Genomic DNA, 16,966 nt, shown 5'->3' on the forward strand with positions numbered 1-16,966 from the left:
CGGTATGAGGTCCTCACATTGTCACACAGCATTTGGGGCATGGGAGAATGTGGGCTGATTGACAGAATATCAAGAAGGAAGAGGCTAGGGCAGCAATGTTGTGTTTGGTGATTCTGTCACTATAGACTAAACTTCAGTGAGTTATTTTACCTCTTTTTGCACTAGGTTCCTTGGAATTTAAGTGGCAACAATAAGTAGTAGGCTAAACTTGCAAGTTGTTGTAAGGACCTTTAACAATTTGAAGTACTCAGTAACAGTCTCTCTAAATTCCCATCTCCAGCAACACATTTCCCTGCCTAGGACCCCCACCTCCTTTCCTGTCTCTCCTGTTATCTAGTTTTAGTGCATTGGCCTGTGCTCCTGGTCTCATTCTTCCTGCCTTCTCTCACACCTTGTTCTGTTAATTATCCCTTTCTTTTACATCTTCACTCCCTTCCTTCTACTAGCTGCCTTCCCTTAGCTCATTAACATCCTCATCTCCCTGACCCCTCTAGCTTCCTTTTGTCTTTCTCCTTCCCATCTTGGCCAAGTTGATTAAAAGTCATTTATTATCTACTGCCTCCATTTTCACGGCTCCTATCAACCCCTAAGTGGGCTCTTCTGACCCCACCTCAACTAACTCACCTCTCCATGCCCCTGGAACTGCCCTGATAAGATATTCAAGTATTTATACTAAGCAGGGAAATGCTGTAATACACTGTCTCAAGTGGTTAGAGGCTAAAGCTAGGGAGCCCCAAATTTGGAAACTTTAATCATGTTCAGTCACATTTCCCAGCCAGTTTTTTTGCAAATGAGCAGTGGGTTTGGTGGATTAGAATGACTGTCTCCCTCTTCTGGCAGCAAGCTCAAATGACTTGTCCTGGTGACAATGAGTCTCCATCCATCATTACTGACCAGAGCCATTATGAGCATCTTAGTAGTCTCTAGCCTTTTGTTCCCAATTAAAGCCATAAATGTGGCACAGACATTTTTTATATAGCTATGAGGCTTTTTTGGTTATGGCAAAATACCTCTAACATAAGATATATCATCTTAACCTAGGCATACATTTTAGTAGTGTTAAGTACATTCACTTTGTTATGGAGCCAACTTCCAGAACTTTTTTATCTTGCAAAACTGAAACTCTAATATCCATTAAACCACACCTTCCCATTTCCCACCCCTTCAGTCACTGGCAAACACCATTCTACTTTTTCTATGAATGTGACTATTCTAGATACGTCAAGTAGATAGAATCATATGGTATTTGTCTTTTGTGCCTGGCTTATTTCACTCATCATAATGTCCCCAGGGTTCACCCATTTTGTAGCATGTGTCAGAATTAGCTATTTTTTTTAAAAAAATCTTTTTAAAAACTTTTATTTTTCTTATTTTTAATACTGAAGTATCGTTGATGAGAATTAGCTATAGTTTTTCAACAAATACCTCACACTAGAAACAATCTTCATTAGTTTTTTAAATAGAAGAGCCATGGTTGAATGTTAAGTGAAGAATGAATTTCTTTGGGGGCACCTGGGTGGCTCAGTCAGTTATGCATCCAACTCTCAATTTTGGCTCAGGCCATGATCTCAGAGTTGTGAGATGGAGCCCTGTGTCAGGCTCCACACTGAGCCTGAAGCCTGCTTAAGATTCTCTCTCTTCCTCTGCCCTCTGCCCCTCCCCAGTCCCTACCATGCATGTTCTCTCTCATTTAAAAAAAAAAAAAAGAATGAATGAATGAATGAATGAATGAATGAATCCTTCAATCTTTACATTAAAAATCCTGAGTGAGTAGCAGAGAAGCCACCACTTACTTATATGCCAGTAGATGGCACTGTAATGATGGAAATGGTCACTTCGATCTTTTCATAGCAAATATCTGATAATGGCTTTTTTAAAATTTAAATTCAATTAACATATAATGTATTATTTGTTTCCTGGGTACAGGTCTGTGATTCATGAGTCTTATAGAATATCCAGTGCTCATTACAACATATACCCTCCCCCAAATCCACTGATAATGGCGTTTAACAGGAAATTGTATTAGTCACGGATTACAACAGCATAGAAATTATTCACAAAGTATCTTGGTATGCTTTTTGGGTTAGCATATGGTATCTTCACATTCTGGTTAGGAATTTTCAAATCCTTTTATGCCTTCATGTATCAAAGCTATAATTTCCCATTAATTTGGGTGATATATTTTTTAAATGATATATGCCTCCTCCCATGACCTCACAGGAGACATTTTTGTTTTACTCTCTACTGTATCTCCACTTCCCAAAATGATTCCATAAATATCTGTTAAGTGCCTGGATGAGTAAAGTCTATGATCTTACATAAGCTTATGATTTATTATAAAGTATACCTTTAATTTTTATTTTATTTTTTTTTATTTTGACAGAGAGAGATCCCAAGTAGGCAGAGAGGCAGGCAGAGAGAGAGGGGGAAGCAGGCTCCCTGCTGAGCAGAGAGCCCGATTGTGGGGCTCGATCCCAGGACCCTGAGATCATGACCTGAGCCAAAGGAGAGCCTTAACCCACTGAGCCACCCAGGCTTAATTTTTTGAAATTAATCCTTATATCCTTATATCCTTATATATCCTTATATCCTTAATTTTTAAGAAATCTTGGAAGTATATAAAATTTTTAATTATACTTATCATGATCAATTTAGTGTATAATATATATATCTAGAAATTCATCTCTTATAACCCAAAAAGAATGGACAAAATAAATATGGAGATTATTAATCAGCTTCTTCATAAAAGAGATAGACCACATTTTTGGCATCTACTCAACCAACCAGCTTCTGAATCTTTGAAGCAACTCAGCATCTCCCTGACTCTCATTTTGATATTGAGTCTATTACGAAATTCTTGAAGTTTTTCATTCACAGTGACTTTTTTTTTAATACTCTAATCCTCCATTTTACTTTGAAATGGCAATGTTCTATCTCAGGCCTATATCGACTGTTGAGTAGACAACAGTTGTAGCCTCCTGACTAATTTCCTTCTCTCCAGATTTCAATCCAACCCTAATACTGCTACCTAAGTGCTTACAGGGAGGTGCCAGTCTTATCATATGTTATTTCCTGCTCAAGAAAATGGGCTCCTGGTATACTCAGTATTTCTCTCTCTTTCTTTAAGATTTATTTATTTATGAGAAAGAGAGAGAGTTCAGGCTCAGGAGTGAGGGTAAAGACAGAGGGGAAGCAGACTTCCCACTGAGCAGGGAGCCCAACCCAGGGCTCAATCTCTTTACCTGTGGATCATGACCAGAGCTGAAACCAAGAGTTTCACGCTTAACCGACTGAGCCTCAGACATCCCCAGTATTTCTTTTTTAACATTCAGCATAGACTACAGCATTTTAAATATGTTTATGAACATACATGTCACCCCATGAAAAATCTGAAAATATAATAGGAAAGAAAACTATATTAATCTTTGCTTATGAATGTATATTCATTACTACCTAAAGGTGATACTTGTTGTACAAATGACATTGTCTAAAACTTAACAAATGACAACTGAATAAAGTTCTTATCCCTAAAGAGGTCTTAAAATTTTTAATATTTTCCTTCTGATTTTGGGAAATCTTGGCAAAAAGAAATGCTTATAAATCATCATGTTTTTATCCAGTATTCCAATGTGAAGGTAATCTTTGTAGTTCAGAAGTCCCCAGAGAAATCTGTCAGTGTGTTTGTCTCCATACTTTTCTCACCATATATGGCTGAGGGAAGAGTATGTCTGGGGGGTGAGTGTGTGTGTGTGCATCTGTGTGTATGTGTAAACACATTTTGTATCTAACAATTGTCAACACTCAGGACAAAAGGAAGAAATCACCCATCCCAAAGCCTCACCTACATCGTTCTGGGCAAGTCTTTGGCGTTTTGAACCATCCAGATTGGCCATTTCGATCACAGACAGCTTGGCATCACACCAATACAATTTTTCAGTTAAGTAATCAATTGTTATTCCACTGGGCCAGACCAGATCAGAACTAGCTATAACCAGTCGGCCAATGCCTTGAAGGGAAGAACTTTCAATTCGTGGCTTAATCCCCATATCAGTCCAGAATAATTTCCTTTAATCAAGAAAGCATACAACAAATAAAATTTGCATGAAAAAAAATTCCTCCATTCTTTCATCACTGAAAACGTCAATGTAAATCACTTCAGAATAAACTGAAGTGGTACAACAAGGAATATAGAAAGTATAGCAGTGTACTCCGGACATATAGTGTTCTCAATAGCAAAAATGATCTTGTCTATGTAGAGCATCTTGGATAGGAAATGCTGAATTAAGTCTCAGATCATTGGATAAAGAAGAAATAAAGAAATAAATTAGTTTGAAAAATTGAACTATATTCCTAATTGAAAGTGTGTTCAAGAACATATTCTTAAATTAGCATTTCATGCTGCAAAAGGCAATACAATCTTGTTAGCCTGTCCCTTTGCTATGCATTTATAAAACTCACTATACATGTAAAATTGCAACATAAAGGAAACAGCATATTTATTTGTTATCTAGTTTTATACAGTATACTCAGTTAACTTGGTCAATTTTAAGTTACATGAATTGGATGCTGAGGCACATTTTTTGAGGTCAATATGGTTCATTATCTTTTATACTGGTTTGTTTAGAGATGGTTACACTCTCACTTTTTAAATCACTTGGCTGGCTCCAGATCAATTACTGATTACTGCCAGTATATTATTTCCTATAGACCATCATAAAATTCCCATTAGAAATAAAACATGGCTAGTTTTTAATCCTTGGTTTTTTTTAACAACTAGGAAGGAATCCATTATTTTCCTTAATTCTCTAAACCTAAACCAATATTTTTGGTCAATATGTCAAATTCACAATTACCAACATAGTCCTCTCATCTTTCATGGTTTCTATTTCCAGTTATCGAAATCTAGGAATGACCTATCATTCAAACTCATCTTATGTCTTCTCTAAATAGAATTCATAAGCCACGAAATCCAAATACCATCCTTTGTTCAGGAGAGCAATAATGTAGATTTTTAAAGAAAGTAGTTTCATGGGCTTGCATCTAATTGGTTAATGAATTACAGCCCTCTCCTTCTTTCAAAAAAAATTAAAGTGACTTAAAAGGAAGCTTATGGGAATAACAAAACTATTATGTAAGAATAGAAAGTCAAAAGACATAAAAGGACGAGGAAGTCATGCTAGCTATATCATTTCTGAAAGTTTGAACCAATCTCATGGATTTTCTTGATTTCTGAATCCCCTGAGCACCTGAGGTCTTAAGATAAATTTTGGACACGAGTACATCAAACATGAATTCTCATGACCTCTACGGGAAAGTGCCTTATTTTCACAAATCCTTACTTGGCCATTGGATGAACAGCAATTCCTCGTGGCTGAGAGAGGTCCTCCTTGATGACTATTTCACGATGTTTTCCATTTAAATCACTCCCTTCAATGAGAGATTTCCTAAGATGCATGTAATAAAAAGGAGCTTGTTACATCAACTTTACTTTTTAAACGAACATACTCCTTCTCCCTGTTACTTACTGAAATGCAAAGATAGGCATTCCAAACTACCTCCATCACATGTGTGCACACACATACCCACATACTCTCAACACAAGTCAAGGTCATCACACATACATATACACATGTCAGGACATACACCCATGAATTCTATTTTTTTTAAATAGCCTTTTAATCAGCATCCCACTATTTATCCCACACAACTAAAACACACAGTGCAAGGATAAGGTAAGAGGGGACTGTGTCAGGGGCCTGGCAGGGACAAAATCAGGGGTGTAAATACCACTGATCCCTTTTCTTCACAACCTCCCAGCTCCTGCTGAACCCACTGAAAGCCAGAGGGGAGCAGCTCTCTTCTTCATGGTCACAGATCACAGGGAGGAGAGAGAGTAGGCTTCGAAGGGTGACAGAGGCAGCTAGCACAAGGACAGCAGAGGCGAAATTTCTGTTGACTTTGTTTTCTTTCATATGATTCTAAGACAAATGGGAGTACTGAAATATTATTGCTAATCTTTACACTAAAAATAAAAAATAGGGGTGCCTCGGTGGTTCAGTTGGTTAAGTGTCTGCCTTAAGCTCAGGTCACCCTCCCAGGGTCCTGGGATCAAGTCCTGCCATGGGCTCCTTGCTCAGCGGGGAGCCTCCTTCTCCCTCTGCCTGTTGCTCCCCCTGCTTGTGCGGTGCCCCCTGACAAATAAATAAATTTTTAAAATTAAAAAAAAAAAACAACCCTCTGGAATCTGACAGAGAAGAAAATCCTCATTTCCTGATATTTCTAGTTGTTAAACTTACCTTTATTACAAGTAAGTATTTACTGAGCACCTACTATGTGTCAAAGATTTGCTGAAGCATTAGAGACAACAGTAAACAAAACCCTGCCTCTGTCCTTACAAAGCTGAGTCCTGCAGGAGAGGTTGAGGGAATTATAGTCTAGGGAACATAAAGAATGCAAGTGGAAGACTCAGACAGATGCCTTATTCTAGCATGCCTCACCCTGTTTACTAACCTGGGCTTCCAAGCAGCAACCAGGAGCGGGCAGGACCACAGGCTGAGAGGGTAAGAACCTCCCCTCCCACCCCGTGTCATCTGCTCAGCCTGTTTCCCTACTGTACACTGGAAAGTATAATTATCTTTAATTCATTCAACCAACATCCGGAAAGGCCTATCCTTTGCTCTTGTGGGCAATGTCCACATAAAACAGGCCTGACCAGAAACACAGGGCAGAACTATTCTCTCCTCCCTGTTCTACTAAACACTAAGGAGGTCTCTGCGTGATTTATGTAAGTGTACTTTAGCCACTCAGTGGGGAAGGGGTTTCATATAGTCCTCCTCATAGTTTCTGTGAGGGAGGGAGCCAAAGGCAAAAATGGCTCAGAGCCTGTGCTGGTCAAGTACACGGTACAAACCACCAACTCAGGGCACTGGATAACTGGAAGCCATTTGCACAACAGAGCCACTCTTAGAAGATAATTCTATTTCCAGATGAAGTGATCTGTCGCCAAGGTACTGCCGGCTGGAAGGTATTTTTGAACTCGATGTGTCAACTGTCACCTAGCCTTTCCCTGAGTGGGAGGGAAGGAATTCTGAGTTCACTTGCTTGTGACCAGGGGAGAGAAAACTGTTGGTTCTGATCTCACGGCTACATCATCTCTAAATTCTTACTGTTTTGAGGAGGAGTGAACTGATGAGAATCAAGACGGATGTAAGCTCCTGATGCTGGAGCTGTCTTAGGCAGGATTTCTGGAATTTACTTTCACAGCTCCCCAGGGGCTCACCCAGTAATACATTTCTATTTCATTCGGCCAGAAAGCAAATCTCTAACTCCAGTGTAGGTGATGAGAAAACAAAGACAAGCATGGACATCTGGGTGCACACGAGTTCCAAGCACGACTGTTGATCTAATGCAGTGTCTTTCTCTTTTTTTTCATGATCTAATTGGTCTCGATGCCTCTAGGATGCCCCAAAACCCACCCTTTTCCAGGCCAGGACTTGTCCACCCAGAGCCCTGGAAGAGTGATTTATACCTCCCAGGAGGTATAAATCATGAGCAAACATATATTTTTGCCCTCCTAATTCATTTTTGCTGGGCATTTGACTTTAAAAATCAGGATTCCTTAATGCTAAATAATAGCATTGCCAGTGGAATGATCAATTAGCTTCCTTCTTACAGTGAGATGTTGATGTGAATGTCTTTTCCTCAGCCAATATAAACGGTAAGCATCCACTCTGGTTCTTTCAATTGGCTGAGTTACCATATAATCTAATATCATGAGCTTGGCATCTCAATTATTTAAATCCAATTTCTAGCTAATATTGAGGTTTTCAAGCTATAAACCTCTCATTTCCAGATAAATTAAAGGTTTCCTTTTAACAGCTGCCATTAGAGGGAAGAGGACTTAGAAGGGCTTGTTATTACCGAAGTCCGTGAACTAGGGAAGTTGAGGTCTGATTCTCCAGCCCACAGCGGTGCCTGACTATCTCCTGAAGGCATTGCCTTGCAATAGGTACCATGGGGCCATTAATCAAACACTGAAAATTAAAGGTGCCATGCAAATGCAGGAAATATGAGAAGACCTGGCATCCTTGGAGAGGCCAAGAGCGGCTGACATCTGCTGTCTGGATCAACGTTTACCTTTCTGGGAACAGCCGCAGACAAACTCTGTTATTACACACAAATGACATTTTAAAACATCCTTTTAAGTACGTTCCACACAGAGGAGGCTGTTATTATGATTTTTATCATTACTACAACTAAAACTCCAGATCTACTTCTTGCTGGCTGCTTGCCATTGGGGAAGCTACCTTACCTCTTTAATTCCCAGTTTTTTTCATCTTTAAATTGGGGATAAGAAAACTTATCTTTTTGGGATTCACAGTGTCATGACTATAAAGCTCTTAGCATAACGTCTGATGCATTTCAGATATTCAATAAATAAATATCCAAAGAATAAAGGAATAAAGGTATGCTAAGTAAACAAACATCAATGAATGAATGAAAATGGACTACTGTGAATATAAAGGTACCATGTTATTGATAACTGTACACCATACCACACATCTGGCTCATTTTTAAAACACCATTTGTCTCCCATGGATTATCCAGACCAAAAAAATTTTCTGGGACATAGGAAAACTACCCCCACGTCTACAAACCTGTTCCCTAGGACTTCTCCTTCTGGATTGGGACCACTGACTTCCTAAGGTGAAATCCTAATTAATTCTACCTTCTTTCACTTTAACACAGTTGCATAGGTTGACTACCATTACACTCTGTGGCTTTAAGAGCTCTGATCAAACATCCTAGAACAAAGAGAATTTCTCATCCCGTCTTCTGACAGCTGCCTGTTCTCTGCGGTTAGCGGCCTCTCTCAGAAGCAAGGAGTGGTCCTCAATAGCACACAGAAAAGACGCAGTCACTTCCTTTCCCTACCCTCCTCCCACCTCCGCCATTCCTGGGGTTCACACAAGCCACACACACACTAAGCACAACTGCCCCTCTACAGCCAGGGGAGCAGTATGCCCAGAGGACAGAAACAGCCTAGCTTCTCTCTAGTTCTGGGAAAGCCAGCATCAGGGCAAGTAGACCATCTCTCCACTCTCGTGAAGACTTGGCTCATAACTCCCACATTCAGCCTTGCTCCCTCCTCTCATGCTTATTCACGAGGAGACAACATGTGCCTTCTGGTTTGTACACTGAGGGGGTGGGGCTAGCTGATTCCTGGAGCTTCTTCCAAGCCCCTCCAGGTATGCACACCTTTCATTTGGCAATTATTTACGTATCGCCTTCTTTCTACATCTCTTACGCTGATACGTGGAACAAGCATTTGCCCACGTTACCGAGGGTATGGGGGTATCCAGAGCAGATGCTCAGAGGATGCTCAGTGATTGTATTCAGACAGGCTTTGCCTTTCTCTGACCACAGCCTGAAGATCAAAAGCCTAGGTTACTTCCTTGGTCCTCACAATCCTCCCTTGGATACAGATCCAGTCTTGATGAGACGAGGACCGCCCTGCCTGGTAGAGTGGGGGGAGTGGAGGGAATGTGGACAGCATCAGGGGCATCCTTCCTCCAGTCCCACCCAAGTGTCCAGCAATATTTTCTTGGGTTCAAAGTGGAGGCTGAGGCCAGCGTTATCACCTACGCCTCACTCCCATCCCATGTGGCTTACAAGTGAAGGAGGAAGCATACCCTCTGTCTGTCCAGTAGAATTTACGCTCAATCCAATCTATGGCAAGACCTTCTGGCACATCTATAGCTTCCTCAATAAGCCTTTCTCGCTGGGAACCATCCATATTAGCTCTCTCTATCCACTTCAGGGCTGTATGGGCGAAGTATATCTACGAAAAAGAACACAGGCATTTCTGATTTGTTTTTAAAAATTAATGTGGAATATGTACACAGACATGGTTAGTAAATCTTAAGATCATATAGTGCAACCACTAAGAACTTGGCTTTGGAGATAGACACACCTGCAATGGAATTCCGCATTTCGCCTCTGCTGCTTCCCAGATGTGTGTAAACATAAGTAGCTTCCTCCAGATCTCAGATCCTCAGTGTCCTCATTGGTTAAATGGGGATAATAATATGAATCCAAAAAGGAGATATACCTATATCTGTGTACATTTATATACATATAGATACAGATCTATCCCTATGCCTGGCACATATTTCTATTACTACTGGGTAATTTGTTAATCTTTGATAATTGGTCAATAACCAAGCCACTGTACTTGAACTCTAATGGCTTCTACAGCCTGAAAGGGAGCAATGATGAACAGTTTAGTGGGGGCTACAAGCTGGGCTGTGTCTTCCACTGCTCAACCCACAGCCCTACACGTCCCTACAAGTCTGGAGACACAGGTCTCCTAGTTCAGGCCCTTCTTTGTTTTAATTGAGTTGGCCAAGTCATTAAACTCAATCTTCTCAACTGGAAAAATGACAAAGTTAAACTAGATATTTGCTAACATCTCTTTTATCTCTAACCATATTTAATTACATTTTAATTAATCCATCTCCAACAGAACATTAACTTGCAACTGCAAAGCTCTTTTTCACTCTCCTATGCAGACTAGCCAGCGGGTACAAGAATGTTGTGAGAGTGTTAAAAACTGCTGTGGGTCAGCTGACAGTTTAATGATAGCATTTGTGGACTTTAGCTGAGTAGACATATGTACATAAACTTATAATCAATGATGAGAATGTTCATGAAGTGGTAATTCATTAACCAATGGGTTATCATCTTTCGCTATAGATGAAACAGAAAAGGTTCTATTCCATAAGACAAAAATGGGTACTTCTCCTATTAAAAAACACTAAGCTCGGGGCGCCTGGGTGGCTCAGTGGGTTAAAGCCTCTGCCTTCAGCTCAGGTCATGATCTCAGTGTCCTGGGATTGAGACCCGCATCGGGCTCTCTGCTCAGCGGAGAGCCTGTTTCCCCCTTCTCTCTGCCCGCTTCTCTGCCTACTTGTGATCTCTGTCAAATAAACAAATAAAATATTAAAAAAAAAAACACTAAGCTAGAGCTCTTCTCAAACTCAAGTGTACACCTGAATCACCTGGAAATCTTGTTAAAATTCAGACTCTGCTTCAGAGGTCAGAGGTGAAGCCTGGGAGTCCGCGGTACTAACAAGCCCCAGGTGATAACAGTGCCACCGGTCCAAGGACCCCAGTTTGAAGAGCAAGAACAGGAGAACCTGACGAGGGAAATGAAAAGCAGCCACATGACTGCAAGTTCTAGGTCTCTTTAGTCACCTTATAAATGCTGACTATGTCGGCAAAAAAAACTAGTTTGGTAACAAATGAATCTTGAACTGATTTTGTTCCTATTAGTTATTTTCTTTCTATTAATATAATTCTTCCAGGAAGTCATATAGATTCAGTTCAAGGAAAAGAAAGAAGGATTTTGTTGTTGTTGTTCGTGTTTAAGTATAAAGCTTCTCTTTGCAAAAAGAGTTATATTTGGCTATCAAACCATAACAATTAAACACAATCAATCTGCTTCACTGTCTCCTTCGACCATTTACCAGACTGTTTCAAATCAGGAAGACACAAAAATACAAAGTTTAAAACTCTAGGAATGAATGCACTATCTAGTCAAAACTAAATAATTAATTAATAGCTATGTAAATGTATAACTACCGTAAGATTAAACTCTAGAAGGCACCATATCATTTCAAGCACATTCTAACCTAGCACAAATATAACCCACCCCAGCCTCCCACCACTTCCACTATTGGCAAATAACGAAAAACTTATTTATGATAGTCCTCCTGTGGGTACAGCACTGTGCTAGCCTCCAAACCTCATCTCCAAAGAGGAGACTACATTTAAGAGTCTGCTCAATCATTTCCAATAAAATAGCTGAGTCACAGTAAGGGCCAGGGTAGTGTTATGAGAATGGGAGAGCCCTTAACATTTCCCAAATTACACTCCAGTGTCTGCATCTACATTTCTCTGCGCCTCATCATTCTGAACTTAGCAGAGGATTTTCAAGTAGTTCAGGTCATCTGCTGAGATAAAATCCTCTACTCTGTCCTTAAGGCATAGCCACCTCTGTTCAACGACAAAGCCATACCTTATTTTCCACGGGGTCGTGATCAAGGGCAAAAACCGTTCCCATCTGCTGGCTGAGCAGGGTTCCATACTCCGTTCCATCAAAATGCAAGCGTCGAATGTCTTGAGAATTGGCAAACAGTAAAAATGGCTGCGGTCCTGTTAACCAAATTCAAGTATGCCTCCATTTAAAATATGCCTTGGAACCCAATGAGCACTTCTGACTTCTTTTCATCGTGCCCTCTTTCTGCAGTCCTTATCTTCTTAATTTCCCACCAGTGTGGTGTAGGTTAAGACAGGGAAGAAGATTTCTCCTATGAAGTGACATTTTACCAGAGTTCTATTTTACTGGATTCCCCTCTGTCTAGGTACCTGCTTTTAAAATGCAAATTACTTATAAAAAGAGCCAGCATTAAATAGCCAGCACCATAGCTAGATGAGGCAAGTCTTAGTGCCATAATCTCCTTGGCTCACACATATGGAAACATATTAATGTTAGCAGATAATATTAATTCATGTCGGGATAAATTCACTTCTCTGACCTGGGCACTTCTGAAAGGGGGGCATTATTGTTTGAGTTAATAACAAGACCCCTGATAATTTTCACTCTCAGATTACACTATATTCACGAAGGCCCTGAGAAGTTAAGAGTATTGGGGTCTAAGGCAAACTCTGCAGGCTCTTCATTATGTTACCCCAGATTATAAGCATAATGAACCTCAGGAGAGATCAATTTGATATAAATCTAGGAATCCAAGGCTGTTGAAGGACACAAGAGATAGAATGTCAGCAGATGAAAAAATTATTCAAGCATTCAACTGCATATTAAATCTTGACATAAAAGCGACAGAATTTGTCAAAGTATTATGACGGTTACATTCTCTGAAGAGATGGAAATCAAATCAATCAACAAATATTTATTAAACGTCTCTAAGCTATGAAGTCTTTTAAAACAGTTCTGGTCATGATTTTCACATATACTGGAATGCCATACTTGATATAATGGCAACTCTTTGCTGAGTGCTGATAAACTAGAAACATTCCTCACAAACATGATTATTTATGTGATTCTTATTCATATTGACAACATGATTCATTTTCTATTTCCAGAAAAATAAAAAATCAGACATTCCACTCAGAAGCCAAACACAATTTAATTCCCCATCTTTCTAATAAAATGTTTTCATATAATCTTTTTTGCAGAGACATGCTTTCAAACATCCATAGCACTAACCTGACGCCAAACAGCTTTTTTTGTCCAGTTGTAAGTCATACCCAGGAAAGCAACCACATTCCCAGGAGACTGGGCTGAGAGGGAGGCAGAGCTGGCTACACCCACCATTATCAGGTGATGAACAGCCTACAAAAACAAGCACTTGCTCATGACACCATGTCACTCAAAAATGTAACAATTTTTCATCAAAACATTGAGTGAGCCCAATACGTGAGGGTTTTTAAAACCATTTCCACAATCTTTTATACTGCTGAAATCAAGTTTGTTTTTCAGAGACTAGGAGGAAATTTGTCACCATATTCTATTTTCCTATAACCTTATAGCTTGAATGTTAACCCTTCACATGGCAACAGCCCCTGTCCTCCGTTCTACCACTGAGTTTGAAGACCAGTGCGCTGACAGCGGCTGGAATAAGGAATATATTTTGAAGAGTTTGACAACTGGTCCAACTCTTCCTAGTGAGTAATATATTTTTTTTCTCACATATATTTTTGAACTCGTGATTTTTTTTTTGCTTTCTTTGTTTTTAAAAAAAGCCACATATATCTCTTATGCTAATTTTAAGTTACATCTAGCCCACTATATGCTTAAGTCTCTAAGAAGATGAAGTAGAGATGTATTTATTAGTTGCAAGGAATAGGCTAAAAACTCTGCACCCATCATCTTGTTTGATGCTGGCCATAAATCCAGGAAGCAGGGCTGACTAACTTCTACAGATGAAAAAAATGAGACTAAGGAAGGGCAAGTAACTAGTCCAAAATAACACTGCTACTAACAGGTAGTACTACCTCAGAGCTGTCTGATTTCAAAGCCCTTGCCCTTAACTACGATACCATGCTGTCTAAAACAGAAAATATGTCAACAAAAACCTGATATAAATGTATATGTTACTCTGTTGCACAAATATCTTTTAATGTGTAATGTTGGAAAGTCTCTTCTCCTTTATAAATAAGATCAATCTTTAGGTGTCACTCAGAAAATTAATGTTTGCAAACAAACCAAAAGTCAATAAACTTACCACTACATGTTTTTCCATCGGTCTCAAGCACTGAGCCTTCAGGACAGAAACATACGGGACCATCTGATGTCAGAACACAGTCATAGCTACACTTGGACGTATTGCTTGGACAGGAAATTAATTCTAATTAATGAAGCATAAAGTCAAGATTAGTGTTAAATCAGATTTAGCAAAATCAACTGCTAATAAAAATGCTATGCTAAAAAGAGTAAGTTAAATCAAGGATCAGATATTTATGAAATGCTATGATAAGAGAGATGTAAAAATAAAAAAGGATCTCAAATCTAAAAAAATTAAAGAAAGACCTTATTTTGGAAAGTGCTTCTAGCTTCCTCTGAGTTTCTTTTTGTCAAATATTTTCAAAGTTACTAGTCATCAAATTATTTTTTTGAAAGATTTTATTTATTTATTTGACAGAGAGCACAAGTAGGCAGAGGGGCAGACAGAGAGAGAAGAGAAAGCAGGCTCCCTACTGAGCAGAGATCCCGATGCAGGGCTTGATCCCAGGACCCTGGGATCATGACCCCAGCCGAAGGCAGAGGCTTTGAACCACTGAACTATTTATTTTAAATAGAACTTAGTTAAATGGTTTGCAAGTTCATCTAGAAAACTAATTGTATATGTAAAAAAAAAAAAATTTAAGAACATTATATGGGCGTGGTTAGGTGTAGGAAGAGAATGAAAGGCTCTGAACAAACATCAAAATGTATCATAAAGGAGCATTAACTAAATGAGTGCAGGATTAGACAGAGAGGATAACAGAACCAGATAGAAAACTCAATTTAGAAAAGACTCAAGTATGTATAAGAATGTAGTATGTGATAGAGGTTTTTTTAAAGATTTATTTATTTGAGAGAGAGAGAGAGAGCATGAGTGCATGCATGCGTGAGTTGCAGGAGTGGGAGGGGAACAGAATCTTTAGGTAGACCCCACTGAGCACAGAGCCTCACGCAATCCCAGAACCCATGAGATCATGAGCCAAAACCAAGAGTCCAGATGCTTAACCAATTGAGCCACCTAGGTGCCCCTGTACTAATGTTATTTTAAATCATGAAAGATCATCCAATATGGCACAGAATAACCAAGAAATGATCTGAGGCAAAAGTTAAATCCCTACCTTACACCATACATCAAAATAAATTCCAAGTAAATCAAAGATTAAAATATAAAATATGTGTACCATAGAGGTTCTTAGAAGTTTTGACAATCAAGTGAGATTATGCATTGTCATGCTTGGCACGCAGTGGATTCCATAATAGATTAACATCATGCACTTATGTATATTTGCAACAGGTAAATCACATGGTATGAGAAGAAGGGCAAATTCCACAGACAAGCACAAATGTAGTGGGTGATTTCCAAAAAGCTCATTATCATCTGTCTATTTTAAAAGCCTCAAATGCCATAAGCACTTTGACACTCAGACTGACCTATTCACTATCATCTCTGGAACAGGACTAGACAATATACATAGTTTTAAACATTAATTTCTACTTAAGTATGTTAGTAGATTCAATAAGAAATCTATAGGAAGGGCCTGAGAATGTGATCCTAAATTGAAAGTGGATGTGTCTGTATACATTCATAGCATATTTCTCTTTTTATTTTTTTATTTTTTAAGATTTTTTTTTTTTTTTGACAAAGAGAGAGCACAAGTAGGAGGAGCAGCAAGCAGAGGAAGAGGGAGAAGTAGGCTCCTTGCTGAAGCAGGGAGCCCAATGTGGGGCTCGATCCCAGAATCCTGGGATCATGACCTGAGCTGAAGGCAGCCGCTTAACTGACCGAGCACCATCCAGGTGTCCCCATATTTCTCTTTTTAAAAAGTGTATTCCTAGCTCTGATGCCCCAAAAGAATAGACACAATGACTAACTTAATAGCAGGTTATGTTCTCTAAATATAATTTTCTCATTAAAAAGGAGCACTGCTCTTTAAGAAATTGTAAATGCCACGTCTAGAACAGAGAATATACAAGATATGCCTGGAAAGTATGTACTATGAGATAACAAGGCAACTTTTGAAGACTACTGGGGTCTTTGAAGAGGCTCCCACTGGCCAAGGAGAAGACAATTTGCTCATTGGTAAGGACAACAATTGTGATAGGTTGAACCATATTAAAAATGTTAAACACCCATGACTTCATAATAATTAATTTTTAAAAAACACTCACCATTCATCTTTAGAAAATGCTAAGGAACCATATCATTTACTTATATAAATAAAGGAAGAAAAAAAATTCAACATTTATCCTGACTTTAATGTAAGAATTCTATCTTGAGGTAACAAAAAAGTTAATGAGAGAAAGTGCTCTTTATGAAGCACAACTAAGACTAAATAATACAACTAGATCTCACCATTTGAAACCCTTGGTGAAGTCACGGACCTATATATTATTTTTAAAGGCCACCACAACCATTCATTGAAAGACCATTGGACTCTGGTCACTCCCAACCATCTTAGTGTCTTCTCTTGTTTGAAAACTGTCCTGTACCTAAGGCAGGAAGATGGTGTCCTCATAGAATAAGAAAAAGTTGCTGGAATAGATCAATTCTAGGCTCTAACCCATTATGAAGAGTGGAAAGTGCATACTGCAGTACAAGAAAACTCTGAAAATGATTAGACAAGGCAAATAAAACTGGTCATCCGCACCAACAACTGT

The 16,966-nt window shown here is 39.1% G+C and overlaps 1 protein-coding gene across 1 annotated transcript in view; it reads right to left on the reverse strand.

The window, feature by feature from the left end:
• The window catches only part of EGF (epidermal growth factor), a 95,335-nt gene that overhangs the window by 29,127 nt on the left and 49,242 nt on the right, over nucleotides 1-16,966 (reverse strand). The window contains exons 8-13 of the mRNA XM_045998355.1: nucleotides 14,310-14,432; nucleotides 13,292-13,417; nucleotides 12,080-12,216; nucleotides 9,693-9,841; nucleotides 5,340-5,444; nucleotides 3,842-4,065 (exon numbers count right to left, since the gene is read on the reverse strand). Of these exons, the coding sequence (XP_045854311.1) occupies nucleotides 3,842-4,065; nucleotides 5,340-5,444; nucleotides 9,693-9,841; nucleotides 12,080-12,216; nucleotides 13,292-13,417; nucleotides 14,310-14,432 (864 nt within the window). The remainder of the gene's footprint in view (nucleotides 1-3,841; nucleotides 4,066-5,339; nucleotides 5,445-9,692; nucleotides 9,842-12,079; nucleotides 12,217-13,291; nucleotides 13,418-14,309; nucleotides 14,433-16,966) is intronic.

This window comes from Meles meles, chromosome 2 (assembly GCF_922984935.1).
Source record: "Meles meles chromosome 2, mMelMel3.1 paternal haplotype, whole genome shotgun sequence".
NCBI classification, from domain to species: domain Eukaryota; kingdom Metazoa; phylum Chordata; class Mammalia; order Carnivora; family Mustelidae; genus Meles; species Meles meles.